This window comes from Gymnoscopelus braueri (assembly GCF_963280865.1).
Source record: "Gymnoscopelus braueri genome assembly, chromosome: 18".
NCBI lineage: Eukaryota > Metazoa > Chordata > Actinopteri > Myctophiformes > Myctophidae > Gymnoscopelus > Gymnoscopelus braueri.
Window position 1 is genome coordinate 41,335,303 of NC_137618.1, and position 27,986 is coordinate 41,363,288.

The 27,986-nt window shown below is 41.5% G+C and overlaps 1 protein-coding gene across 1 annotated transcript in view; it reads left to right on the forward strand.

Annotated features, from left to right (window-relative positions):
• Window positions 1-8,610: 8,610 nt before the first annotated feature.
• The window catches only part of vwc2l (von Willebrand factor C domain containing 2 like), a gene marked incomplete at its 5' end in the record, with an annotated part of 35,056 nt that continues 15,680 nt past the window's right edge, over window positions 8,611-27,986 (forward strand). Inside the window, one exon of the mRNA XM_080412466.1 lies at window positions 8,611-9,021. Coding sequence (XP_080268592.1) covers window positions 8,611-9,021 — 411 coding nt within the window. The remainder of the gene's footprint in view (window positions 9,022-27,986) is intronic.

A 27,986-nucleotide genomic window follows, 5' to 3' on the forward strand; every position in this document is an offset into this window, starting at 1 on the left:
TGGACCCGTAAGGGTCCACTTGGTTCCATTGGTACACTCTCAGAATTATTGGGGTCCATGAAATAAAAGGTTTGAGAACCACTGTGCTACACTAAATGGAACAGAGCCTTCATTAGTATAATTGGTAACACCTGTGAAGGAAGAAAGGAAGAGCCCCAATTATATTTCTAATAAGGCTGCTGTGCATAGAGCCTATTGGCTCCAACGTTGGAGCCAGTCCAGGAAGTAGAGGTACTTCTGGGTGCTTTCATGCGAGTGTGAGCAACTTTCATTGAAATGAATAGGTGGGGGCGGGGCCGTCCGCTCTCTAGATATATTCTAACTCTATGGTGTCCAATGGATCTAATGTAATTATTCTTTTGTCACAAACTTTTGTTAAAGGGCCTACGTTTCATTGGTTAAATATTTATAAACACCCACAGACAGACATTCAACCTGCCCTCCCTATTTTGGGCATGTCATTCATTATTATAGGTGAAAAACGCTGTGAGCTTGCAGATCGGCTATTTTCACTACTTTTGCATGACACCGTTAAATGACTACGTATAAAATAACAACACACAAAGATAATACATGGAGTTGCAAGGTTTCTTCCCGACAGTGATGATATAAGAGCATTTGGCTCTATTTCATACAACCAGCAATTGCATTATATCTTATTTCTTATATGCATTCATGATAATAAAGAGAGGAGTCGCCTCACAGCACTCTTGTCATTTGCCAAATACAGGACAGTTCTATCTGATTTGGCATTATGCAGCATAAAGACGCGAGTAGATACACCCTGCATGGAACCACAGGATGCTTCCAAATAACCACGATGACTCATCCACTTAAACATTCATCATAATAAGATTGCTAAATTACTTTAGTGACTCAAAGCGAAAACCGGCGGAAGACTTCTTCTTTTTTTTCTTTCACAGTGGATAAGCTAGAGAGGCATGAATTGACTATTGTTATGCAGTCAAAAACAGCAAGGGATTCCAGCAGCTCATGCCAAGGATTAGATTTGTCACAGTTAAATTCTACTACTAGCCTTAATTTAAGGGCAGGGGGAAAATATTTAACTACATAGAGGTGGTCTGTCTTGTTAAATGGGAAATTTTCTGCTAGGGGACCTTGGTGCAAAGATATCTCATTAACCATAACCTAGTTTTCATGGAAGGGGGGAAACTTCATGGTTCGCTCCCACACAAGTCTCGAGTCCCTTCCAGTCAGACACACACCCCCACCAAGCTCCCACCATTCCACTCTCACATCTCCATTTCTTTCTTTATGTCTATTTGTTCTCTCTCCCTCTCTGCCATTTAGTTTAATAAGACAGCGTGAATAGCTGTGACCAAATACAATGTCTGGGAACCTGCTAGCAGTCTGTAAATGCAGCCCTAATGGCTAAACCATTATAACATTTGGGACATGTCTCCACCATAGTGGATGCACTGCTGGAGGAAAGCGTGGGGCTGAGGGTGGGGAGGTGGGGGGGAGGCGGGGAGGGACAGCTGCCTCTCCATTAGCTAATTGAATTGGAATCACTCCTGTGGTCTGGGTTTTGTGCTCCCTTCACTGCAAACACCTAGAGCACGACTGAGATGTAAACATATCAGTTAGCGCCTCAGAATGTGTCAGTCTTTTTAAAAAAAATAATACACACCAAAAACAAAAACAATCCATCCGTCCAACCGCCCTATTTATCCCATTAAGACCGGGAACGCATCTGTGTCATTTTTAGATTTCTTTGGGCTATTCAAAAATAGCAGATATATACAAGCTCATAGCGCGGCACCGAGTGCCGCGCTATGAGCTTGTAGATCTGCAATGTTTTGGAAAAATCATGAAAATTTGTGCAAATCTTTGAATATAATATTTTTGAAACATTTTTAACTCAAATCTTTGCTACAGGGGGATTCTACAAATGTCTTCTAAATCTAAACAGTTTTTTCTTAAACTTATGTTGCTATAATATCAGTGGTTCTGAACTTTTTTCATGTGGACCCCAAAATGACATGTATTTGGCCCCATCTCAAAATATTTTGTTCCAGGGACCCCCCAGAAGCAAAGATTTGAGTCAAAAATGTATATATTCAAAGATTTGCACACATTTTCACGTTTTTCCTCCAAAAAATAGCAGATCTACAAGCTCATAGCGCGGCACTCTATGAGCTTGTAGATCTGTTATTTTTTGAATAGCCAAATAAATCTAAAAATGACACACACTATGCGTTCCCGGTCTAAATGGGTTATAGCAGCAGCAGTTGCCCTGGTACATTTCTCAATACCGGGGGTTGTTTGGTTTCATCCAGTCCGTGTTTTTCATGAGTAAGAGTGAAGGCCTAATGGACCATGCCGTGCTGTAGTAGCTGGCCTGTCTGAGACAACACATCCCACGTTAAAGCCCAACATGGACCCAAGTGCGATGTCAGTTTTAATAATTGATATATCCTTGTTCCGGCTTGGTGCCTTCCCCATAGCTAAAAGTGGGTGCAAGAGGAGGAGAGGAAGTGAGAGGCTTCGCAAACCATCAGTGTTGCCATATACACACACGCCAACAGCCTGGATGCTCCGCGTGGAAAGGCATGGGGTCTGGGGCTGTTGTGATGCATAGTTGAACGTGTGCCATATGGTGTGGTATAAGGCAAAGCCTTTCTCACAGTCAGAGTGAGATCTCTTCTGGAGGCCTGTTCAGTCTCTGCAGTGGTGGAAAAAGTACTAAAAACTATTGACTTAAGTAAAAGTATCAATACTCTGTTACAAGTAAAAGTCTGGTAATCAAAATTTACTTGAGTAAAAGTACAAAAGTATTGGCATCAAAATATACTAAAGTACCAAAAGTAAAAGTACTCATTATGCATGTATTCAAATATTTTATAGCAGATCTACAAGCTCACAATGCGTCGCCTGAGCTTGTTTCAAATGGCCGAGATGCATATATAAGTGGTTCATGCATGTTTTGTAATAATAATCTAAATCTGCAAAGTAAAGTAGTAACTAAAGCTGTTAAATAATTGTAGTGGAGTACAAGTACAATATTTGCCTCTGAGATGTAATGGAGTAGAAGTAAAAGTATTGAAAATGGGAAATACTCTAGTACAGTAAAAAAATCATCAAAAGTGTACTTAAAGGGATACTTCACTTTCCGCCGGGGGACACATTTAAAAAAAATATTAAAAATAAATGAAAAAAGTTATGGAAAATTCATGGCCCCCTCACGACACGCAGTGTCCTACTAATGTGTGAGGGGGCCATGAATTTTCCATAACTTTTTTCATTTATTTTTAATATTTTTTTTAAATGTGTCCCCGGCCCGAAAGTGAAGTACCCCTTTAAGTACAGTACTTGAGTAAACATACCTAGTTACTTTACACCACTGTGTCTCTGTAACTCTTTTCCAAGTCTGACAAGAGCCACATCCGTCCATGGCAAGGGGGAGTGACCAAAGTGAGAAACAGTGCAAGGCGGATATCACTGCACTACTCAGCGTCCCCTGTGGAGGAAGAGGCAGAAGGAGGGAGAGGAGCTACGCCAAACAACTTGCAGAAGTCTAGAAATGAGATGCTCATTACTTTTGAGAGAATAATGCAGAAAGTTATAAAAGGAAAATAAATGCTAAAACAAAATGCACGAAACCGTGAATGAATTGCACACCCCCCTGCTTCTGCATTATTCAGCCAAAGAGAAAAAAGTTATCTGTGTAGCCCACGACCTCGGTTTGCCCTCCCACGTACGTTAGCCTGCTAGATGTTCGAGCTGACACTGTAATTATGCGCTTGTCGCTTGTCACGGAGGGTTTGACAAACCCCGGCGTGCCACGGCTGTTGTTGTGATTGCAGCCTTGGCAATCTCTGCATTTTCAGACACCACACCTGTCACCTTTTAGAGAGAACCAAACTCTGCATGATCCCATACGGCGTCAGAGGTATTGTCTCAGGGTCTGATCAACTTAATGCAGTGCTCGGATTGTGCAATATATCATTACACGTAATTACAGAGGTTGCATGCAGTAAACCATACCGTGTAAATATATGGGCCTGCTTGTGGAGCCTTTAGCAGGAACTCAAGAGCCAATTAGGAGAACATAGTTGACAGCGGCACGTTAACGGGTCACTACCTCGAAAAAAGTGAGAAAATGTGTCTCAATTCCAGAGAGTGAATGTCATCAAGCCAAGGATCTCTGATCTATTTGATGTTGAAGTGACTTGACAAGTGATGCTGGAGAGGAAGCGTGTTGCGCACCTACTGAACCAATGAAGGCCTGTTAGAGCTAAGATATGCCCATACATAATTGTGCAAATTTACTGTACGCCTACATAATAAGCATGCAATTATGTATATGGACATACACGGAGCAGCTTCAGTGGCCTTGTGGTTTAAGTGTCCGCCCCGAGATTGGGAGGTCGGGGTTCGATCCCAACCTTCCGAAATAGACTCCCTGCTTTGCACTCAGCATCATCAAGGGTTGTATGGGGGTAAGTCCTTGCTACATTCTAGCATCATGTCCAGGGGGTGTACTTGTACATCAAGCTACCACACACTAAAGAAACAGGAGATATAGGCTCCTGCCTCCTGCCCTATATGGGCCACATGGCTCGGCAAGGCTTACTTACTTACTTACAGTACATTACACACAGACACTTTACATGGAAATTGTGCATTTTTCTTCTAGCTGTATAGCCTACTTATATATGCACTCATAGCCCACAATGTGTCTGTAGGAGTACCTGGTTGTCCAAGCAAGATGCCATATGGACAGTATTTATTGTGGATCTTTTGATTTCCAGTGAAGCAGAAAACAGTGCAATAAATGGACAAAATGTCCAGGTGAAGGTTTTCATTTGTTTGACTCTCTAAACTAAACATTTGTATTACAGATAGCTAAGCTGGGAACATGGAGCACAGAGAACAGATATACATAATGTATTGTGGAGGTATGGTGTATAGAAAGATTTGATGTATCAAAGTTCTGTTGATGTATCAAAAAAGAATCTGTAAGCCTCTGAAAAATTGGGTTTCTAAACCAAAGAGTGGCATGCCTTTGAAATGTATTAGCTCCAGGGCTTCTTAAAATAATATGTTCTAATCATTACATCAGCATTATAACAATTAGCTAGTAGGCTATTTGTCCAAGGCAGGCCCCAAGGTTCCCCCTTTGACAATATTGGTGCCATTAAGCTCAGGGATCATTGATTAATATATGGCCTCTGTGGGTGATAATCACTTGTGTTTTCACTTTGAATGTAGGCAGGCAGTGGCCTCTATGGGCAATATTCTGTAAGACGAAGTGGGCATTGTTGTTGCTCTGAATGCCACATTGTATTTTTCTGAGGTGAAAAGCCACATTCACTTATAAGAGATGTAACTTTGTATATAAATGTGATCATATTAAAAGCAAAGCCGCAACTGAGTGAGAGGGGACAAGATTGATCATACGTGCAGGCACAGACCCCATGTCCACACACACAAAACCACATATTCACGTGCTTGCACGTACTCTGCGCACTCGCCCGCACACACAGTCATATAAAGCCTAGAAGCTCCACATTTGGCAGAACTACCACTAAATCTATCCCTGATGCATTTGTTTTAATCCCTGGCCCGGCACCCCAGTTGTTATAGGTTCATTTTCTCCTCCTCATTGCACGCATACTTTCTTATCGCACAATTAAACGTACCAGTTACCTAACAGAAAAGGGGGAAGCGGATGAATGGAGAGGTGCTCGATAAGACGCGCTGCTGAACAGCAGCTGTGTCGTGGACAGTCGCTCTCGGAGGTTTTGATCAGAGGCTGTACCGTGGACAGTCGCTATCCAAGGTCCTGAACAGAGGCTGTTCCGTGGACAGTCGCTCCCCACGGTCCTGAACAGAGGCTGTACCGTGCGTGGACAGTCACTCTCCAAGGTCCTGGAACAAGTCGGAGCGCGTCCTCCTCACATCGCAGAAGGATGATGATGATGACAACGCGCTCTGTCCGCTTTCACATCGCTGCCCGCATTCGGACTTCTTGAATCGTATATACGGTTATTTTTCAAGCCTGCATGCAGAGGGGATGTCCGTAAAAGACACTTTCAAGCTCATGGTGAGCTTTCACCGAAAAACCGAGCGCCAATAGCGCCGCATGATCTCTTCAACTGAATATTTTTCGACTCTTGAAGTTGTGCAGCATAGGCTATATTGTCTGGATTTTTGTCTGATTTTCTCAGTGTTCTATGCAAAGTGCTGGATGTATGCAACAAGACCGAATGCCTGCCGTTTCATATACACCTGCATCGTTTGGAAATATTATAATGACTCTGGGTGACCGATTGCTCTGGGAACAATTCATAGGATTTCTCTAAAGGTTTTCCCCCAATTTTTCTATTTCCCCATCGCGTGTTTTTCCTTTCTTTCTTTATTTTTTTTTACATTCTGTTATCATGCTCATCACCCAGTGAGTTCCAAGGAAAACCATGAATCAGACCTAGTTTTACGTGGATATCACTTGGCTTGCAGTGGAACGGGGCTGTCTATCCATGTCTACAAAAAGCTGATGGTGTTTTAATAGCTTTTAAGCAGATCGAGGCGCAAAAAAAGGGAGGATTATACGCTATCTTTTCGGAGCCTGGCGAATTTATACCCCGTGGATAAACTGAAGGTGTCTGTATGTCTTCTATCAGCTCTACAGCCAAATGCCAGATTCTGTTGCTTCAGATTAAAGTGGAATCAAACAATTTAACGCGGTGAGTTCGTTCGTTGTCAGCCAAAATGTCCTACAGTTTACAGATTATTGATTATTTATTTATTTTTCTGATATTCTACTGTTAGACTGATCATAGGTTATTGGTTTACTTATGATCCTAGATTACTATTGCTATGCATTTGATGTATTGCCTTGTGTTTTCCTTCCTGACTGTAAGTCGCTCTGCAGTAAGAGCGTCTGCTAAATGCCTAAATTGTAAATGGTAAATTACAGTAACTACCATTACCTACTGAAACATCATCCTCCTGCTATACCTCACCCTATGCATGCCGCTGACAGCACTGACATTCATTTCAACGCATTTCAATTCCAGCGAAGAGAATGCCGACCAAAAAAAAGGAATACAAGAACATCCTTTGATAAGTGTTAACAAAGTCTATGCAGTTATTGTGCTCTTTAGTTTCCCCCTCATAAGGAGGGCGAGACACTTGGATAAAAGCCCATTGCGCATTTAACATTGCATCGGGAAAATATAGGGATTACAGGTTTGATAATATGCTAATAATGCATATAATGCAACATTTGTAGGGTAGTTATTTATCAATGATGGTAGTACCGTCTAGTCTAGCAGGCTACCTGTTGTTCCACTGCCACTCACAATGGATTTTAAATTGTACAAATATAATGAATTATTTAATTTGGACTGAGTGGAAAAAATTTAGTGAATAGCCCACTCCATCCACTTTAGATCATGGACGTGTTGACCTTTTCATACCATATAGCCTGATGGTGGGAGCATATTGTAATGACTTTGAATTAATTAGGCCTAGCATTGAAATTACAGTCACTCTCTATTTTCTCTCTATGCCCCCTCCCTCAGGAACATACACACACACGCACGCACAAACGCGCGCACACACACACACACACACACACACACACACACACACACACACACACACACACACACACACACACACACACACACACACACACACACACACACACACACACACACACACACACACAAACACACAGAGCTAAAAGCTAATCGATTAATAGATTGATGATGTATCGACGTAGTCAAAAATGCGATTAATTTGCCTGATATATCGTCTGTTATTTCGTTGGTGTAAAGTAACTAAGTGCATTTACTCAAGTACAGTAGCCTACTTAAGTATAACATTTTGAGGTAGCTTTACTTTACTGGAGTATTTCCAAATTTCATTACTTTTACTTCAACTCCACTACATCTCAGAGGCAAATATTATACTTTTACTCCACTACAGTTATTTGAAAACTTTAGCTACTAATTACTTAAAACATACATTAACCACTTCAACCCTATATTGAAAATAGCAGAGCTCACAATGCGTCAGGATGCAACCATTGTGAGCTTGTAGATCTGCTATTTTCAAAAGATCTGTATACATTTTATACTTGTGAAATGGGACATTCTGCATAATGAGTACTTTCTACTTTTGGTACTTTAAGTACATTTTGATACTAATACTTTTGTAGGCTACTTTTACTCAAGTAAATTTTGAATTCCAGACTTTTACTTATGACAGAGTGTTTCTACATTGCAGTATTGATACTAGTAATAAAAAAACACACGCACGTGCACATACACGCACGCGCACACACACACACACACACACACACACACACACACACACACACACACACACACACACACACACACACACACACACACACACACACACACACACACACACACACACACACACACACACACACACACACACAGATTTGTTACATAATAACGTAGCCTAGTCAAAAAAAGCGATTCATTTGCCTGATGATATATCGTCCGTTTATTTCGTTGTCCCGTATGAAGCACTAGGTAAGGCGGGTTGGACACACCAGGGGCCTAGAATGACATCCAGACCATCTTGTTGAATGCAATGGGAATAAGGATGGGCCCTTTCTTTCCAACGACCTGCGTCGTCCTCCTCGCCCTGCACGCCACCGTCTCTCCGGCCTCCGTTAGCCCAGAGGAGTACGACCCCGCGGCCCCTCCGGACGACACGGAGCGGACGACGACGAACAACAACAATGACAACATCGTCTTCGACGACTACCGGGGCAAGGGCTGCGTGGACGACAGCGGCTTTGTGTACAAGCTCGGGGAGCGCTTCTTCCCGGGACACTCGAACTGTCCGTGCGTGTGCACGGAGGACGGGCCCGTGTGCGACCAGCCCGAGTGTCCCAGGATCCACCCCAAGTGCACCAAGGTGGAGCACAATGGATGTTGCCCCGAGTGCAAGGAGATTAAGAACTTTTGCGAATACAGGGGGAAAAAATACAAGATCTTGGAGGAGTTTAAGGTAAGGAAGCCATGAACTTCGTTTAGAGAGACGATTCTAATCATGTATTGCTTCATTGTCCATTGTCCGCCCATAGCTCATTCAAAATGTATGAATCTTTGGGAAAGCATTGTTATTATTTAGCTTAAGGTCTGGAGGTCGCAAAGGAGCCATATTTTATGGCTGAACGCCTTCTCCTGTCCATGCTCACATTAGGGTATATGCAATAATATGGTCAACATCACGATTTTATTGCGATTGTGACTAATTGAAATAGTCCATGAGGTTTTCAAACAGATGGACTTATACTGCATATCAAATATATGCTATGTATTGGATTGTCATCATCACATATAGGGGGGAGGACAAGAGTAACTACAAAAATATACTGTTGATAGTGTAGATGGTTGGGTGGCATACTGTGAAACAGTGGATCTCAAACTTTTTAATTCCAAGGACCCCCAAATTAATATGTATTTGGCTGCAGACCCCCATCTGGAAAGATTTTGTGCCAGGGATCACTGCATGAGATGTGTGCCTCAAAAAGTATTTTTTTAAATAGCAGATCTACATTGCAATGTTGTGAGCTTGTAGATCTGCTATTTTCAAATGGCCAATGGGTTAAAGTGATTTAACTGATTTTGATGATATATTGACACATTTTTCGGGGATCCCTGGGGGTCCGCAGACCCTACTTTGAAAAAGGTTTAGACATGGACTGAGTGTTAATTTAACACTCAGGGGCTTGTGGTGTGTGAAGACATCTGTGTGTGTGTGTGGGAGGTATACATAGTGATGGCTGCCTCCGTGAATGACATCACTTGCTCCTCGTTGCCCCAGTCATGCCAACATGCAGCATTTCTAAAGTTCCCAAAATGCAGTGCTGATGTTTGGAAACCTTTGCTCTGTGGAGGATCTGCTGACATCAAACCAAGAAGCTGTTACTGTATGTGTTTGTGTGCAGCTGCGCTGCAAGATAGTTTATCTTTCTGGAACATGCATGCATGTGTGCATGTAAACCTTGGGCTGTTCCTGATGGAAATCGGTTCCCTTTCAGACGTACAACTTACAATTTAGGCGTTTAGAAGATGCTCTTATCCAGGGAGACTTACAGAGTGCAAGATCGGGGAAAAAAAGCAACTTCAACCCAGACCCACTGGTCCTCAATGTGAGGTCCGGCAAACACAGAAGTCCTTGAGGGAGATCCACGGAGGGCCCCACAACTAAATGATTGATGGTAGAAACCAAATGGACCCTTGCGGGCCTGTAACTCAGAGATTGTAAAAATGGAACCAAATGGACGTATGCATATTTAAATTAACACTGAGGATTTTACTCTGTATATTGGGGTCCCAGAGATAAAACAAATAATATCAAATAGGGGTCCATGGCCTAAAGCATATCAAACTGGAGGCCATTGAAATTAAAACGGTTGAGAATCACTGCCTTAGTTAGTCAACCAACAACAGGTTAAATGGTAAAGTAAATAGAGTGCCAAAAAAAGAAATATGTACACAAAAGTATATAGACTTCAAACCTATAGCATCTATCTAAAGAGCATACTATTTTAAATATCAAACTTGGCAACTTGGCAACCAAACAGCAGAGCATACATATATCTAAATAGCAGAAATAGAACGTGCAACATTCAAAATACATCTGGATAACATATCTACAGCAGCATCAACCTAAACAGGCAACAAGTTCATCTAAAAAAGGCATGGAAGATGTACAACAAACAAGACACAAGAAGTGGATAAGTGACTCTTGGCCTGTAGCTAGCTAGGCCAACAACTTGATTTAAGATTAAAAAGCTTGAGTCCATCATATAGTGATAAGAAAATGTCCGGCGGATTATCTGTCCATCTGGCCGGTGTCACACCAGGCATTAAAGGTTATGACAATGGCAATGATACTACTCCCCAGGGGTTTAGCCCCCCTCCTCCCTTTTTCCCTCTACACCAAATATCTTTGCGGAAAATATTTTCACCCAGAATATAGGGACGCTGGGGTTCATGTTGTTGTCCTTCTGCTTGCAGAGAATGCAGACCACTTCGGTCGAAAACATTGCCAATAAAGGGAGCTTTAACTCCAATATGCAGATATACAGTATTTTCATCTTTAACCACTAAGCCCTATGGTGCCACAGCAAAACATTGTAACCAGCAGATCTGCTATTTTCACTATTCTTGAAGACTTGGGGATACGTGTGAAAATCTTCACCTATAGTGACATGCCCAAAGATTTAGCATGATGCACTCATTGAGAGTTTTAAAAAAAAATCTAAATAGCATTAATAATCCTGTTTAAGAATCCTAGTACTATAAATCCTACTACTTTACACATGTTTGGTGTAACACAAATTGGCTTTTGAAAGTGGAAGTAAATGCAGTCTGTTGTGGGTTAAATAATTCGATTGAGGTTGGAATGAGAGCTACTCTAAGAGTAAATGAGGCCTTAAATTAAGCCTCCATGTTGAACTTCAGATTAATGGTGGTCGGTGGCAGAGTGGGAGACAAGGCGATGGCAGCAACAAGGGCCAGCATATGCACAGCAAAATCCTTAACCACTTAAACCCAATATACTTAGTTGATTGCGGCCCCCAGGGGTCTTCACTAGGTCCCCTCCTTTTTCCCCTCTACACCCACTCTCTTTGCAGACAATAGCCGGTCTAATAGCTACTATGGTCACGTTGCAACGCGTTGTGATCCGAATGTTCACCTGCCCAGAATAGTGATGATAGGATTCATGTGGTTAATTTAACTCTGAGAGTGTACAAATGTTGAATTCAGCTTGAATATTGCTTTAGAAATGTTGGATTTAGCTTGCTTATACAAGGGATCATTTATGTACTTGTGCTTATTATGTACTTTACCAAAACACAGGACATGATAGTCCTTGTTTTGGTAAAGTACATAATAAGCCACTTAAATGTTCAATCTAAGTTAAACTACAGTGAGTATTGCCAACATTTTTTGCCTTTAGAGTCACATTGGACTGTAATATATTTGTTTTATATAATATATTTGTTTTTTATATTTGACGAATTTATGTCCGTTTGTTCAGGGGAATAAAAATATAACATGAAAGATTCTCATTTATCAAATGTTATTTGAGGAAACGTTTTGATCCTGTGACGAGTGCCCTGAAAGGATACATTTTACACAGAGAGATAAATTAGCAATCTGGATTTTCTGTGTAGGAGTCAGAAGTAGCATTCGTGTGAAGGGCCTTTTTTCCCCCGGTAGATTTTCACGATCAACGTTTGCTCCCATTACAAGCAGTACGATGAGTGGCTGGTCAGAGCTTTTCTCTTCATCAAAGCCCTGGACCTAAATGTGGCTTGATATTGTTTACAAAGCTTATTAGATCTCTTAGAGCTGTGGGCTTTAACATCAGGCACGAGCGTGGGTGAATTTAACCACCAACCAACAGCAAAAATAGTTCTTCTATAAGCTTAGAACGTGTCGCAATGAAAATCTTTGAATATTAGATCTGTTGCTTTTGCAATTTTTTTGCAAGCATTGGAATATTTTAACCTATAATGACATGCCCAAAATAGGGACACCAGTTTTGAAAGTGGTTAAGTGACGTAGTGTGTTGTTAATCAGGGGATGTGTAAAATCAGCCCCTTTTAAAGTCCATGTAGCTTATCTTATGTGACCTGCGTGTTTGCCAGCATCAGCCTCAGCTCTGCATTGGGATGCATGCACACACTCTCCCTGCGAGCATGTGAGCGTCTCAGTTTTGAGTCCATCAATAGTGCATCTCACCCTCACAGCCACACTAACCTTGAATGGCGTGGCCGGTGAGGGAAGGACATTTCACGGCACTCAAAAAACGATTCATTTGCTGTTATTGATTTTTCCTGCAGTGAAAAAAGACACGACGGCTCTAAAAGAGAGGGGAAATCGTGGCTATGAATGGCCACCCGCTGTTAATCAGCGAAAATAACGGATATTACCCAACTGGGAAGGGGCACAGAAGTGCTCTTGCAAGGCCATGTGGATTACTCTCAGCAAGTCTTTGTCAAATACTGTACAGCAGTGGTATCCCAACTTAGGGTCCGAGTCCTCAAAGGAGATTCCCAGGGGTCCCCAGAAAATGTTTTCTGGGCTATTCCTTACAGAAAATATTTTCTGGGAACTCCCAGAATGTGTTACATTTCAATTTAACAATTATTTAATTGACTAGAAGTTAGCCCAATATTCTGCACATAGGTCTCACTCTCTTCACTGTGAACTGTGTTATATATTGTCAATGTCTTAAATAGTACCGTACATAAGACAGTTATGAAATAACAAAATCTTACAAGATGGGGATCCCTGAGAAAGACATCTTAGCAAATACGGATCCGCTGCCTGAAGTGTGTACGTTTGGTGTAGAGCCCGTGCGATGCCAGCTCTTTTTGTCTATTGCCGCTCCTGATTTTGGAGATGACCGATGTTTTGACCGCTTTGACTGACATTTTCTAATCAATTTGAAAAACTTTCATTGCATTTGATTAAAGATTACATTTGAGAACACGTATAAGCAAACAAAGTACATTATATTATATTATATTATACTATATTTAATAAATTCCCTTTTTTTGCGGTTTTCATATATTTCTTGACACATAATCAAATGTTTTATGGTCATGATTCAACAGGACCCTAGATGGCTTGGTTCCAGGCTTAACATATTTAATATAAATATTTTCGGGAATCACTATGAGAAAATGAATGGGCTATCTATCTGTGTGGCACCACAAAATGGCCGGCACTGCTATGCCCCATACCAGTGGTTTTCAACCTTTTTCATGCCAAGGACCCCTAAATTGATATACATTTGGGCGCGGACCCCCATCTGAAAATGTTTTGTGCCAGGGACCCCCAGAAGAGACAATTTGTGTAAAAAAAAATGCAAAATTAAAACACTTTCAAGGTTTTTCAAAAATGTTCTAAAATAGCAGATATACAAGTTCGCAGCGCGGCACGAAGTGACGCGCTGTGAGCTTGTATATCTGCTATTTTTGAATAGCCAAAGTATACAATATGAATAAAGGCGAGAAAATGTATTAACACCTTTTGCTGGGGACCCCCTGGAACCCCCTCAAGGACCACTGGTGGTCCCCGGACCGCTGGTTGAGAACCACTGCCCTGTACCGAGTCAAACAATAGCCGATATGTTGGCCCGACCGATCTATCGGTCTGGCCCTAATTTGGTGGTCCTGGACAACCAAAAGGCTGGGGAATACGCAGCACCCATGCAGAGTCAGCCTGGAGTACTTCAGTCAGAGGAAATGAATGCCCTGGCACTCCCGCGGTGTTCAAGGAAATCAAACACTCCCACGGTGTCTGAGAAGAGAGACCCAATTAAAAGATGCCGACAGGTTAACCTTTGGTACAGGCTCTCGTGGCATTTCTTTGGTCGTGTTCCTGGTGAGTCGTGTGCTGCTCTGTATTTGCATTCGACAGCAGGAGAGAGGACCTGCATTGATAGAGGAATTCGGAAAAAACAGAGACCAGAAAGGACCTCACATAGGTCAAACATATCATTAATACAGCAGTGGTTCTCAGACGGTTTCATGTCAAGGACCCCCAACATGTTATGTATTTGGCCGCAAAACCTCCCATCTGAAAATATTTTGTGCCAGGGACCCCCAAAAGAAAATGTCAAGATTTCTCAAGATTTAATAAATATATCAGATCTACAGAACGAGCTTGTAATGTGAGCTTTTAGATCGGATATTTTCGAATACCCAAATTATATAATAGGGTTAAAGGGATAGTTCACCCCAAAAAATAATTTTTTTCTATCGATTAGTCACCCCATGGAGACTTGAATTCATGGATATTCAAGGAGACTCTTTGTGTCTCCTACCAGAACCACTGCCGGTCATCAAAATTATTGGCTTAGGAATGCGACAAAAAACAAAAAATACCCATGAATTCAAGTCTCCATCGGGTGACTAATCGATAGGAGAAAAAAAAATGTGGGGGGTGAACTATCCCTTTAAACTGACTTTGATACTATATTAACACATTTTAGCTGGGGACCCATTGGAGGACCCCTCAAGGACCCCTGGGTGTTCCCCCGGGCCCCACTTTGAGAACCACACTGCAATACAACATCGCCCTTTGTTCGCCCATCCAGTGCCATCATTACAGTGAGTCTCATCACATAACAAACCCAACAGAAAGGTCAGTCATTAAGTGCCACTTACGTAATGCTGTGAGCAGACATTGTGTTGGTGTCGACAAGGGCCATTCACTCCACGTGTAGCTGTTCAGACTGTGGTACATTGTCGGACTTTTCATTTGTATAATTCTAAGGCCTGGTTTGCCTCATACAGAAGTGGTTCTCAAACCTTTTTCAGATCAAGGACCCCCAAATTGATATGTATTTGGCCGCGGACCCCCACCTGAAAATATGTTGTGCCAGGGACCCCCAGAAGCAAAGATTTGTGTTAAAAATGTTCGCCTTTAAAAAAAAGATTTAAAGATTTGCACACATTTCACGATTTTTCAAAAATAGCAGATCTACAAGCTCATAGCGCGGCACTCGGTGCCGCGCTATGAGCTTGTAGATCTGCTATTTTTGAATAGCCAAAGTATTGGATAAAGGGGTTAAAATGATTGTGACGCTTTATTAACTAATTTTGCTGGGGACCCCTGGTATCCCCCCAAGGACCCCTGGGGGTCCGCGGACCCCACTTTGAGAACCAATGTCATAAAGTACATCAGCGACATAGTAATTATTTCGCATGAAGCAACATTATCTACTTGTCTGACAGGGATGCTCGGGTTTTGAAGGAAAAAAGGGAGTATTTTTCTGGTCCCTGGGGGGGAGGGGAGGGGAAATCACATTTAGGCCTACGGCTTCCCCCAAGCAGATGACGACGGCTCAGATGGCTCTGATGAGCACACGGGGGAATCTTGTTAGGGGTTAAGTGCATGTCTTGCACGGGGACACGTCGACACGTAGACTGTGGCGAGCCGAGGGTGACCTTCCAATTCCCAGATGGCCTATATATATATATATACCCACTCATCTACAATACAGAACAGATGCACTGTACCAGTGATTCTGTGTTGTTTTGCTGTCTATAAATGCTTACGTTCACACAAAAAAACAAAGATACACTGCATATTCGTCGCTTTGTATCTGTGTTGTTGCTCAACGCGGTCGGTGACGTCATCAAGCGTTGCGTCATCGGAGCACACCGGCTGCCCGGTTCTCCACAGTGGTGTAAAGTAACTAAGTACATGTACTCAAGTACTGTACTTATAAGTAAAATGTTGAGGTATTTTTGGGCGGTGAAACCGCCCCTATAAGTGAGATTTGGAAAAATGTACAAATATCTTGGGCAGTGAAACCGGCCCTAAAAGTTTGTAGAATTATCCTGCGCTGTGATTGGCCAATCACAATCTATTCAGGACTGTGATTGGCCAGTGTCACATGACACATGTGCATAGCCCTATGTGATTGGCCAGTGTCACATGACACATGTGCATAGCCCTATATAAGCAACCATAACTTAAAAAAAACCAAATTATTGTTTTTTTTAAGTTATGGTTTTGTCCATCATAAAGTGTGTTTTACAAAAGATAAATGTATTTATCTTTTGTACATGATTGATCGACTCCATTCAGTATTGTGATTAGCTAGCAAGACACATGCTGACACTAAGTGGCTCTTTCAGATCAAAGCATATATATTGGTTGACTCCATTCAGTATTGTGGTTAGCTAGGAAGACACCGCCCACTTCACACAGGGTGTGATTTTTACTTTACTGTAGTATTTCCAATTTTCAGTACTTTTACTTCTACCCATGTTTTTTTTACTTCTATACGAAACAAGGGCAGAGTGAAAGGTCACGTTTGCTAAGTATTGACGGTTTAAGTGGTTAAATGTCCTGTCTTGAGTCAAACAAGTCTATGAAGCTATCTATGAAATCTATGAAAAAGTTTAATCTGCAACACAATTTCATACAATATGTAGTGGGGCAGTGGTTCTCAAAGTGGGGTACGGGGACCCCCAGGGGCTCCTTGAGGGAGTTCCAGGGGGTCCCCAGCTAAATGATGGATAGTTAGGAACCAAATGGACCCTTATGGGTCTGTAACTCTGAGAGTATACAAATTTGTACACTCTGAGTTACATTAACATTGATTTTACAATATAAATTGGGGTCCTAGAAATAGAAATGCCATTAAATGGGGGTCCGTAGCCCTAATGCATGTCAAACTGGGGGTCCTTGAAATTTAAATGGTTGAGAATCACTGCTAGAGCCGTAAAAATCTTCTCTTATGGGGGTCCCTGGCATATCTTTTCAAATGGGGGTCCGCGGGCTAATAAGTGTCAAATTGGTGGTCCTTGACATGAAAAAGTTTGAGAACCACTGTAGCGGGGGGTCCCTGCTTCATCTCTCTCTCAGCTAAGGGGTCCTTGGCCTAAAAAACGTTGAAGAGCTCAGAGAAAGCAGTGGCAGAGACAATCTATTTTCATAGAAGTGGCCAGGCTGGGACCAGTGTTCACTTTAGGGCTACAAAGAAATCTCTGTCGCCTTTTTGTGTGTGTGTGTGTGTGTGTGTGTGTGTGTGTGTGTGTGTGTGTGTGTGTGTGTGTGTGTGTGTGTGTGTGTGTGTGTGTGTGTGTGTGTGTGTGTGTGTGTGTGTGTGTGCCAAATAGTACATTTCATGCCATTCACTCTTTTAGTCACTCTCACTCTGGCTACAGTGACTGCTAAATGCTCACTAAGGTTACAAGTGCAAAAGTAGCAATTATGTACAGCCGGTGTTTCCCAAACAGTGGGTCGGGACCTAGTGTCAGGTCGCGGACCCATTTTTATGGGTAGTTTCCTACACTTTGGTCCCTACATTTTGTTTTCGAAGTAGGGAAAATAGCAGATCTAAAATTAACACAACAGCTTGTTTTTTCTCTAGTTAGTGCCCCAGGGAGACTCAGGCTAAAACGTTTGGGAACCACTGAATGCAGTATAATGGGCCTTTATTTATTTTATCTGACACCATAAAAAAATGGTGTCATGCTTGGTATTAAAAGCAACAGCAAAACTATGTATTAATGCAATTATCTTGTTATTGTTACAATAGAGTAAAATTCTTAGTTTTTTTGTTCCAACATTGTAGCTGCACATATACAAGAAAGAATTAAGAATAGCAGAGAAAAATAAGGATAAAGACAAATAAAGTATGTGTATTAGCACACTTTGAGATGCTTGAATGTGCTGTGTGCAAGGGTCCTACTTCTATATATACTGTATACATACAGTATACAGTATATATGTGCATGCTGCACAATACATGTGTATAAGTGTCTATTTGTGCGTGCGTGTGTGCGTACATGCCTGCAGTGGTGGAAAGTAACTAAGTACATTTACTCAAGTACTGTACTTAAGTACAATGTTGAGGTATTTGTACTTTACTTGAGTATTTCCAATTTCCAATACTTTTACTTCTACTCCACTACATCTCAGAGTCAAATATTGTACTTTTACTCCACTACAATTATTTGAAAACTTTAGTTACTAGTTACTTTTCAGATATAAACTATGATATAATGAAACATACATTAACTACTTTTGCCCTATTTTATACATAGGCTATTTGAAAATAGCAGATCTACAAGCTCACAACGCGTCGCATCGCGACGCGTTGTGAGCTTGTAGATCGGCTATTTTCAAATATTTAGTACTTTTACTTTTGGTACTTTAAGTACATTTTGATGCCAATACTTTTGTACTTTTACTCAAGTAAATTTTTAATTTAGGATTTTTACTTGTAACAGAGTATTTTTATATTGCAGTATTGGTACTTTTACTTAAGTACAGAATTTGAGTACTTTTTCCACCACTGCATGCCTGCATGCGTGCAGACAGGCAACATGCCCACAGTGTCAATCATTCATCGACAATCTGATCAAGATAATCTCTCGTCTATTACCTCAAATAAACCCCTGATAGAGTGGTGTGTGGGCAGAGATAACAGTGACGCATTTTTTTTAAAGGCACACGGAACAAGTACGTGAAGCAGAAAAGCGAATTTCAGAGCACATTCAAATGCACCACGTCGTCATGATGCCACCTTGTGCTTTGGCATCGGCAGAACTCATGCGCAACATGCGCTCTGTCGCCGTCTCTCCTCAAGGCTGCAGGCAGCGTGTGAGCTGAACCTCTTTGAACCACTTAAACCCTATATACTTCATTGACCGCGGTTCCCGGAGGGTCTGTACTCCCCCCTCCTCCCCCCTCCCCCCTCCTCCCTCCTTTTTTTTCCCTCAACTGAATGGGTGCACAACTTAAAAGCATTCTCGGTGGTGCCGAGGCAGTGCATGCTTCCGCACAACGACGACAACAAAAAGGAGCGACCCTGAAAGAAGGCGCTGTGTGTGTGTGTGTGTGTGTGTGTGTGTGTGTGTGTGTGTGTGTGTGTGTGTGTGTGTGTGTGTGTGTGTGTGTGTGTGTGTGTGTGTGTGTGTGTGTGTGTGTGGTGACGCCACCATTTGGCCAGCCCTTGGCTTTTAGGCCATTTATGAGAAAAAAGGGGATCGGTCTAGCATGTCTGTTCGGGAACACTTCTGGCCCCCAGCCTATAGCTTCAATCAAGAACCAAGAGATACAGGGTGGCTTCAGATCACAGGGTGGTCAGGCTATAGGGCTGGAATGGGATTTGAACCATAGACTGTGTAAAAGAGATGGACAAAGTCACACTGCCAGACTCTACAGACCGTAAATGAAGCCTATTTTTCAACTATTTCAAATCCGCCATCTTTAATATATACAACATATATACAATCAATCGCTAAATGAATGCTATTGGTTGGGTAGCTTGTCAATCAAGAGCGGGGACGGGGAATGAATGCTATTGGTTGTGTAGCTTGTCAATCAAATCATCCCGCCCCTCCTAGAGAATAACCTACTTTATCGTCAATTTTAAAATAAATGGGACCATAATTTACCAAAACGCATATCATGATGATTGAAAGGAGACTTTAAACTAGCGACTGGAAGCATATAGTATTTATGACCATTTTTATTAAGGTAAGAAAATCAAGTCTAACGTTCGTCAAAAACCCACCCACTTGCATTGAGAGAAATTCTTTCTGACACCAGCAGGGGTAAAACAGCGAAACTACAGGCGAAATGTCACTTGAACTCACTTCCTATATAGACTCAATTTCAGAACAGGAAGCTGCACCCTTGATTTGAACTCAAACATGGACATTTTTGTCTGTACTTTCTGAGATATGCACAGTATGCACCCCCTTCCTACAGTATATGCAAAGGGAAGTAGACATTGTTTAAGAGCCTCCATAGTGTTCCAGCTTTGTTTTCTGCAGAGAAAGCATCCTGAATAATTCCTCATTTAAAAGCTAACAGTGTTAGCTCTGTTACGTAAGATAACTGTCAAAATCTGCCATCTCAATACAATAAGTCTACTCCTCTCTCTAATCTTTTTATAAATCTTCAGGACACAGACCCTAATTTATTCAGTCAGTGCAGGCAGTGACTAAATGTGGAGAAAAATACATGACTTTTTGAACCACCAAACCAGATGTAGTCCTATATGAAATTTAAAAAATAATCATACTACAGTCTCAGAAAATTACTTCTAATTGTGAATTTAAAATGCTCACACAGCTTTGCATAACTTGACATGATTACTGAAAAGTAGATTAGGTGAAAAGCACATGTGCACCCTCATATAACCAATTACGGGTACACACGCGCACACACACACACACACACACACACACACACACACACACACACACACACACACACACAGCAGTAATTAGTGACTCTGCTCTTCATCAGTGACACCTATGAGAGGAAAACAGCTATAAAAAGCGGCAGAGATGAGTCGCTCAAATTGATTTTCCTATCCAATCTGCCGAAAGGCAAAAGAAACCGGTTTTATAATTTGAAGAAATGATCAAGAGCAAACAAGTAGGCCAGAAGCAACTTTCAAGACAGTTTTTTTCCTCACGACTGAGACGCATTTAAAAGCAGTCCTTGCAAAAATGTTTTCCTTCCCTCTTAACATCTAGCAAACACCCCCCCCCCTACCCCCCATACCTTCCCCCCCCGACGTGCTGAACTCCCTGACTGCTGATAAGATGCGGTTCTGACACGGGTGACACCAGTCTGCTTCCAGTCTGACTGTCAAAGCACTAACCCTCCCCCCCCCCCCATCCTGCCTTTATCACATCTGTTAGCTGCCTGCATGAGCTCCCTTTGACCATGTTGTCTGGCTTCAGTGTATGTACGTCTACTCTGCTGTTTACCCCGCTCGAAGGTTGTTTGGCTTTTTTTAGCGGTTCTTTTTGCCTCATCCTCCAGTTAAGTCGGAAGTGAAAGTGGAGGGGCGTGACAGCCGACTCACTCATACAGTATACCGGGGCGAATGGGACCGGGGGGACGGGGGGACGGGGGGGGGGGGGATGAGAGACTTTGTCTGAGCATCACCAAAACATCCTGCGGCACTTCTGAATTCGGTGTTCGGGTTGCTTTTATGACCCTGGGCTGAGAGGCACGCCTGACTGACACAGAAGTTGGCATTTAAGATGCGGATGGCGCTGAACAGTGGTGTAAAGTAACTAAGTACATTTACTCAAGTGCTGTACTTAAGTACAATTTTGAGGTACTTTTACTTTACTGGAGCATTTCCAATTTTCAGTACTTTTACTTCTACTCCACTACATCTCAGAGGCAAATATTGTGCTTTTACTCCACTACAATTATATGTTTAACTTTTATGTTACAAGTTACTTTATAGATTTTGATTAGTGTTACAAAACATACATTAACCACTTCAGCTGTATACATTTCGGCCGTTTGAAAATAGCCGATCTACAAGCTCACAATGCGTCAGTACTTTAAAGTACATTTTGATACCAATACTTTTCAAATAAATTGAATACCGGTGTAACGATCTTACAACCAGACTTTTACTTGTAATGGAGTATTTCTACATTGCAGTATTGATACTTTTACTTGAGTAAAGAAATTGAGTACTTTTTCCACCACTGCGCGCTGATCGATGCAATGTATCACAGGTGCATGGTTGATTTTTTTTATATTATTATAATGAATCAATGCAAGCATACGCACAACGCATCGCAATGCAACGTGTTATGAGTTTGTAGATCAGCTTTGTCTATTAACCACTGGACCATTTTTGCCTATACAGTATAATAACATGCCCAAAATAGGGACATCGGCGTGAAAGTGTTTATTACTTGCATATAGCGTAGTAGAGCAACCCGAACGACATATTATCAAGAGGAACATCACTAGACTTCAGTTTGGAAACGTTTTAACCACTTTCCCTATTTCCCTTTTGTCCCTATTTTGGGCATGTTGTTATAGGAAAAAATTGTCAGAGATGTGCAACCTGTTGTGTGACCTTGTACATTGTTTATTTCGACTATTCGTCATGCGACAAAGTACATAGGGCTTAAGTGGTTTATCTTTGTTCATTTTAGTAAAAAATACAGTCATTTAGTTTGGTTATGTAAGGCTACTTGGTCGTGGCCTACCTGGTGCTCTAGTTTGCATTTGTATATTTTCACAGAAAAAGGATTGAAAGAGAAAGAGACTGGCATTATCCATAGCATTTATATTTCGCTTGGAACTCATATCAGCACCATATGATAAATGTAGGATGTTGGAGTTCAGACAAACGTAAACAGACAGGGAGACAGACAGACATAAACCAGTCTCCCTTATGTGATGCCTGTCATTAACTGGGTTACAATCATGACAAAAGGTGGGAGACGACACACAGGAGTAACTTGAAAAGTAATTTCATTTTAACTAAAAACAACAAACATTACATAATACACAAATTGGTCTGAGTAGTCAGTGGTATCAGTAGTGTAGTGCAGTGCTTCTCAAACTTTTTCATGTCAAGGACCCCCAAATTGACACTTAGTAGCCCATGGACCCCCATTTGAAAAGATATGCCGTTTTTTTTTACGGCTCTAATAGTGATTCTCAACCATATTAATTTCAAGGACCCCTTGAGAGAGAGAGAGCGATAGAGCGAGAGAGCGAGAGAGAGAGCGCGAGAGAGACTGGCAACCCCGGGCCCTCTCCTCCTACACAGGACAGAAAAGAACAAAATCACTAGGACCAAATACAACCCCCCAAAAGCAACAAACAGATGACCACAAATGTAGAGAAGGGGTCATCACATCACATGCCACATACTCCTGGTGTGTAATAGAGTTGTTCATAATTCACAAGTGCCGTATGTACTGTATGACACCATAAGAATAACAAGTGCATTCTCATATTGAGCGGTATTGACTGTCACCAGTGCCTTTACTGTCGCACTTTATTCGTGGCACCGCTATTTGACAGAATCCACTCACTAAAAGGAAAACAAACGATAGCTTAAGCAGGTTTAGTCATGCATCACTAATGTGGCCCTCAAGGACTATATACAATAACTCATTTTCTCCTATTTTCATTTTTTTGGGGTCGTCTCTCTCTAAAGATTGCAATGCATATTCTGAGGAAAATGGGTGTCTCTGTTTGCCAAATATAGATTTCAAATGAAAGCTTTGCCTTAGTGTTTTCAGTTTTCTGCACGTTTTATAGTAATTCCCCCCCCCCCCCCTCTCCATGGCTTTGGCAGCTGGTCAAGTATTAATCAAAAATGGAGTTAGCTGGATCCATACCATCCATTTAACTAATTGTACCGCCCGGAACTCCCATTGTGAGTTCATGTTTGTAAACGTGTCTTCTCCCATAATTAGCTACTTTGGACTGACGCGTTATCTGAGCATCTGGTAATTTCCGTGCAATGGCATTCTGCTCATCAATTCTGCTGTCTGCTGTCCAAAATAACTTTTATCACGTGCATGGTACAAATTAATAGGCATTTCACCAGGCCCACGATCAACATAACACTAAATATCTCAACCATATCACTCATTTCTGTTTGTCATAACATAAGACACATCTGCCTCAATAATAAGTATGGAGATTCAGCGCTGCCAGTGGTGTAAAGTAACTAAGTACATTTACTCAAGTACTGTACTTAAGTACAATTTTGAGGTACTTTTACTTTACTGGAGTATTTTCCAATTGTCTGTACTTTTACTTCTACTCCACTACATCTCAGAGCCAAATATTGTACTTTTACTCCACTACAATTATTTGAAAACTTTAGTTACTAGTTACTTTGCAGATTTAAAATATTACATTATAGAACATACATTAACCACTTTAGCCCTATTTTATACCTAGGCTATTTGAAAATAGCCGATCCACAAGCTCACAACGCGTCGCGATGCGACGCGTTGTGAGCTTGTAGATCTGCTTTTTTCAAACATTTTAGTACTTTTACTTTTGGTACTTTAAGTACTTTTTGATACCAATACTTTTGTACATTTACTCAAGTACATTTTGAATTCCGGACTTTTACTGTAACGGAGTACTTCTATATTGCAGTATTGATACTTTTACTTAAGTAAAACATTTGAGTACTTTTTCCACCACTGCAACACTAAATATCTCAACCATATCACTAATTTCCGTTTGTCATAACATAAGACACATCTGCCTCAATAATAAGTATGGAGATTCAGTGCTGCTAAGGTGCTGCTTGGAACAGATTGTGTTCAGCTAGTTGTCACAGATTTATGAGTGAAACATATCTCTTAGATCAGACCTTCATTTTGTAATCACACACAGCAAATTGTTACCATAAGCTACAGTATTCTTATTATAATTCCCTGACGAGGCATATCTGCAGTGACTCAGCATAATCTTGATTGAACATGGGTTTTGGCCGCTGGCTATGTAGCCGTATCAGTATAAAGCCAGTTGTGAATGTGATTGCTCTTATATTTCTCACAGACCCAAAGCACCCTGATTTCACTCGACAGGCAATCAGTCTTGCCAGTAAGCCTCCTGGTACAGTCGTACTGGAACCACACTCACACCTTCTTTTGTCCTGCAGGATATAAGTTCCCCAAACCTCGCGCCTCAGAGGGCGGATGTTCTCATTGAAGCAGCAACACAGACAAGAGAATCATTAGTTTGAGATAATCCCAAAACAGGGCAATTACACCGTATTACATGCTTTAAAAGGCCTCAGACGCAGAGAGAGGTCTCGCTTCTTACCCCTCGGTGATCCTTTTATTGACCCTGGTTCCCACCCTCTCCCCGGGCCCCCGCAGACACAGCCTGTCAGGCTGACAAGGCGGTATAAAGGCTCTCTCCTCCATATGCATGAGTTCAATGTCATGCTGTTTTAATTGGCATGCTACCGCATGGACGGGTGAGAGGGGGTTCAGCAACCTGTAGTAATGTTAAACACCGCAAATTGGAGAGCATTTCCTGGCATGTTTTGCTGATGAAAGAATGCTGTTGGTGTTTAACTCTTTGACCACTTAAGCCCTATATGTACTTCATTGATTGGAGGAGTGGTCCGCACATGGTTTTCTCTTTTTTTCTGGTAATTGAATTGCTGGTAATTAACCCATTCAATCTGGGAACGCATCTGTGTCATTTTTTGGCTATTCAAAAATAGCAGATCTACAAGCTCATAGCGCGGCACCGAGTGCCGCGCTATGAGCTTGTAGATCTGCATTTTTTTTTTATCGTGAACATTTTTGCAAATCTTGGAATAATACATATTTTTTTAAGCAAACATTTTTAACTCAAATCTTTGCTTCTGGGGGTCCCTGGAACTAAACATTTTGAGATGGGGGTCCACGGACAAATACATATCTAAAAATATTTTCTAAATCCTAACGGTATGTTGCTATATCAGTGGTGCTCCAACATTTCCATGTCAAGGACCCCCAAAATGTATATATATTTGGCCGTGGACCCCCATCTCAAAATATGTTGTTCCAGGGACCCCCCCAGAAGCACAGATCGGAGTTTAAAATGACATATGGTGGTGGATGTTGTCAAAAGGATGGAAATGGCTGTGGTGAATGCCTATTTCTAAGAAGAGGGTGGAACACAGGGTAACATGTAAGAGTTGGAGGTGTGTGTAGGAAGGCTATAGGCTGAAAGAGATCGGAGACTGCAAGGCGACAGCAGAGGAACGTGTAGGTGTGGGATGATCCTAGATTTGCATGCAGTGGAAGACAGTGAAGGCGGAGAAAAAATATCAAATAGTGGAAGTTGAAGGAGGAAGAATGCCATGTGGAGTTCATCAGGGAGGAGTTAAGACAGGCACTGGGTGGTAGTGAAGAGTTGCCGGATGACTGGACAACTACTGCAGAAGTGGTAAGGGAGAGACAGCTTAGAAAGTACTTGGGCTGGAAAGAGGGAGTACAGGAAAAGCATACAGAGGAAGAGGTTGGCGAAGAAGAAATGGGATAGCCAGCCAGAGAGGCAAAGAAAGTATAGGCAGGAGTACAAGGAGATGCGGTAAGCATGAAGAGAGAGGTGGCAAAGGCTAAGGAAAATAGTAGCATGAGGAGTTGTATGAGGTAGGTTGGACCACCTAGGAGGGAGGAAAGGACCTGTATACCGATTGGCTAGACAGAGGGACAGAGCTGGGAAGGATGTGCAACAGGTAAGGCTGATGAAGGATAGAGATGGAAATGTTCTGACAAGCGAAACAGTGTGTTGAGAGCAGTGGTGGAAAAAGTACTCACATGTTTTATTTAAGTAAAAGTATCAATACTGCAATGCAGAAGTCCTCTGTTACAAGTAAAAGTCCAGAGTTAAAAATTGACTACAAAATGTACTGAAAGTACCAAAAGTAAAAGTACTAAATTGTTTGAAAATAGCCGATCAACAAGCACACAAAGCGTCGCATCGCGACGCGATGTGAGCTTGTAGATCGTCTATTTTCAAATAGCCTATGTATAAAATAGGGTTAAACTAATGTATGTTTTATAATATAATAATTGATAATTGCAAAGTAACTAGTAACTAAAGCTTTCAAATAATTGTAGTGGAGTAAAAGTACAATATTTGCTTCTGATATGTAGTGGAGTAAAAGTAAAAGTATAGACAATTGGAAATACTCCAGTAAAGTAAAAGTACCTTAAAAATTGTACTTAAGTACATTACTTGAGTAAATGTACTTAGTTACTGGATGAAGGGGATTGGGAAGGAGGAAGTGAGGGCAGGAGAGACTGCAGTGGAGTTCCTCACTACATTGTTCAACATATAATAATCTTGGAAGGCAAGAGGATGCCTGAACAGTGGAGGGGGAAAAAAGTATACTGGTACCGATTTTCAAGAACAAGGGCAATGTACAGACAGAGTGTCAGTAACTACAGAGGTGTAAAGCTGATGAGCCACAGGACAAAGCTATGGGAAATAGTACTGGAAGTTAGGCTAAGTGGATAGGTGACAATTAGCGAGTAGCAGTATGGGTTTATGCCAAGGAATAGCACTGCAGACATGCTGTTTCGCCCTGAGAGTGTAGATGGAGAAGGTCAGAAGGAATTACACTTTTGTCTTTGCGGACCTAGAAAAAGCATAATGATAGGGCGCTGACATAGGAAGTGTGGTATTGCATGAGGAAGTCAGAAGTGGCACAGAGATATGTCAGAAAGGTGCAGGACGTGTATGAGGACATCGTGACAGTGGTGAGGAGTGTGGTAGGAGTGGGCTTACATCAAGGATCGTCTCCGAGCCCTTTCTTTTTTGCATTGGTAATGGTCAGGTTCAGTGGTGTAAAGTAACTAAGTAAATTTACTTAAGTACTGTACTTAAGAATTCTTTTGAGGTATTTTTACTTTGGTGGAGTATTTCAAATTTTCAATACTTCTACTCCACTACATCTCTGAGGAAAATATTGAACTTTTACTCCACTACAATAATTAGAAAACTTTAGTTACTGGTTACTTTTTAGATTTAGATTTTTATTATTAAACATACATTAACCACTTAAGCTCTATATATATTTCGGCTATTTGAAAATTGCCGATCTACAAGCTCACAACGCGTCGCGGTGCGACCCGTTGTGAGCTTGTAGATCTGCTATTTTGAAAAGAT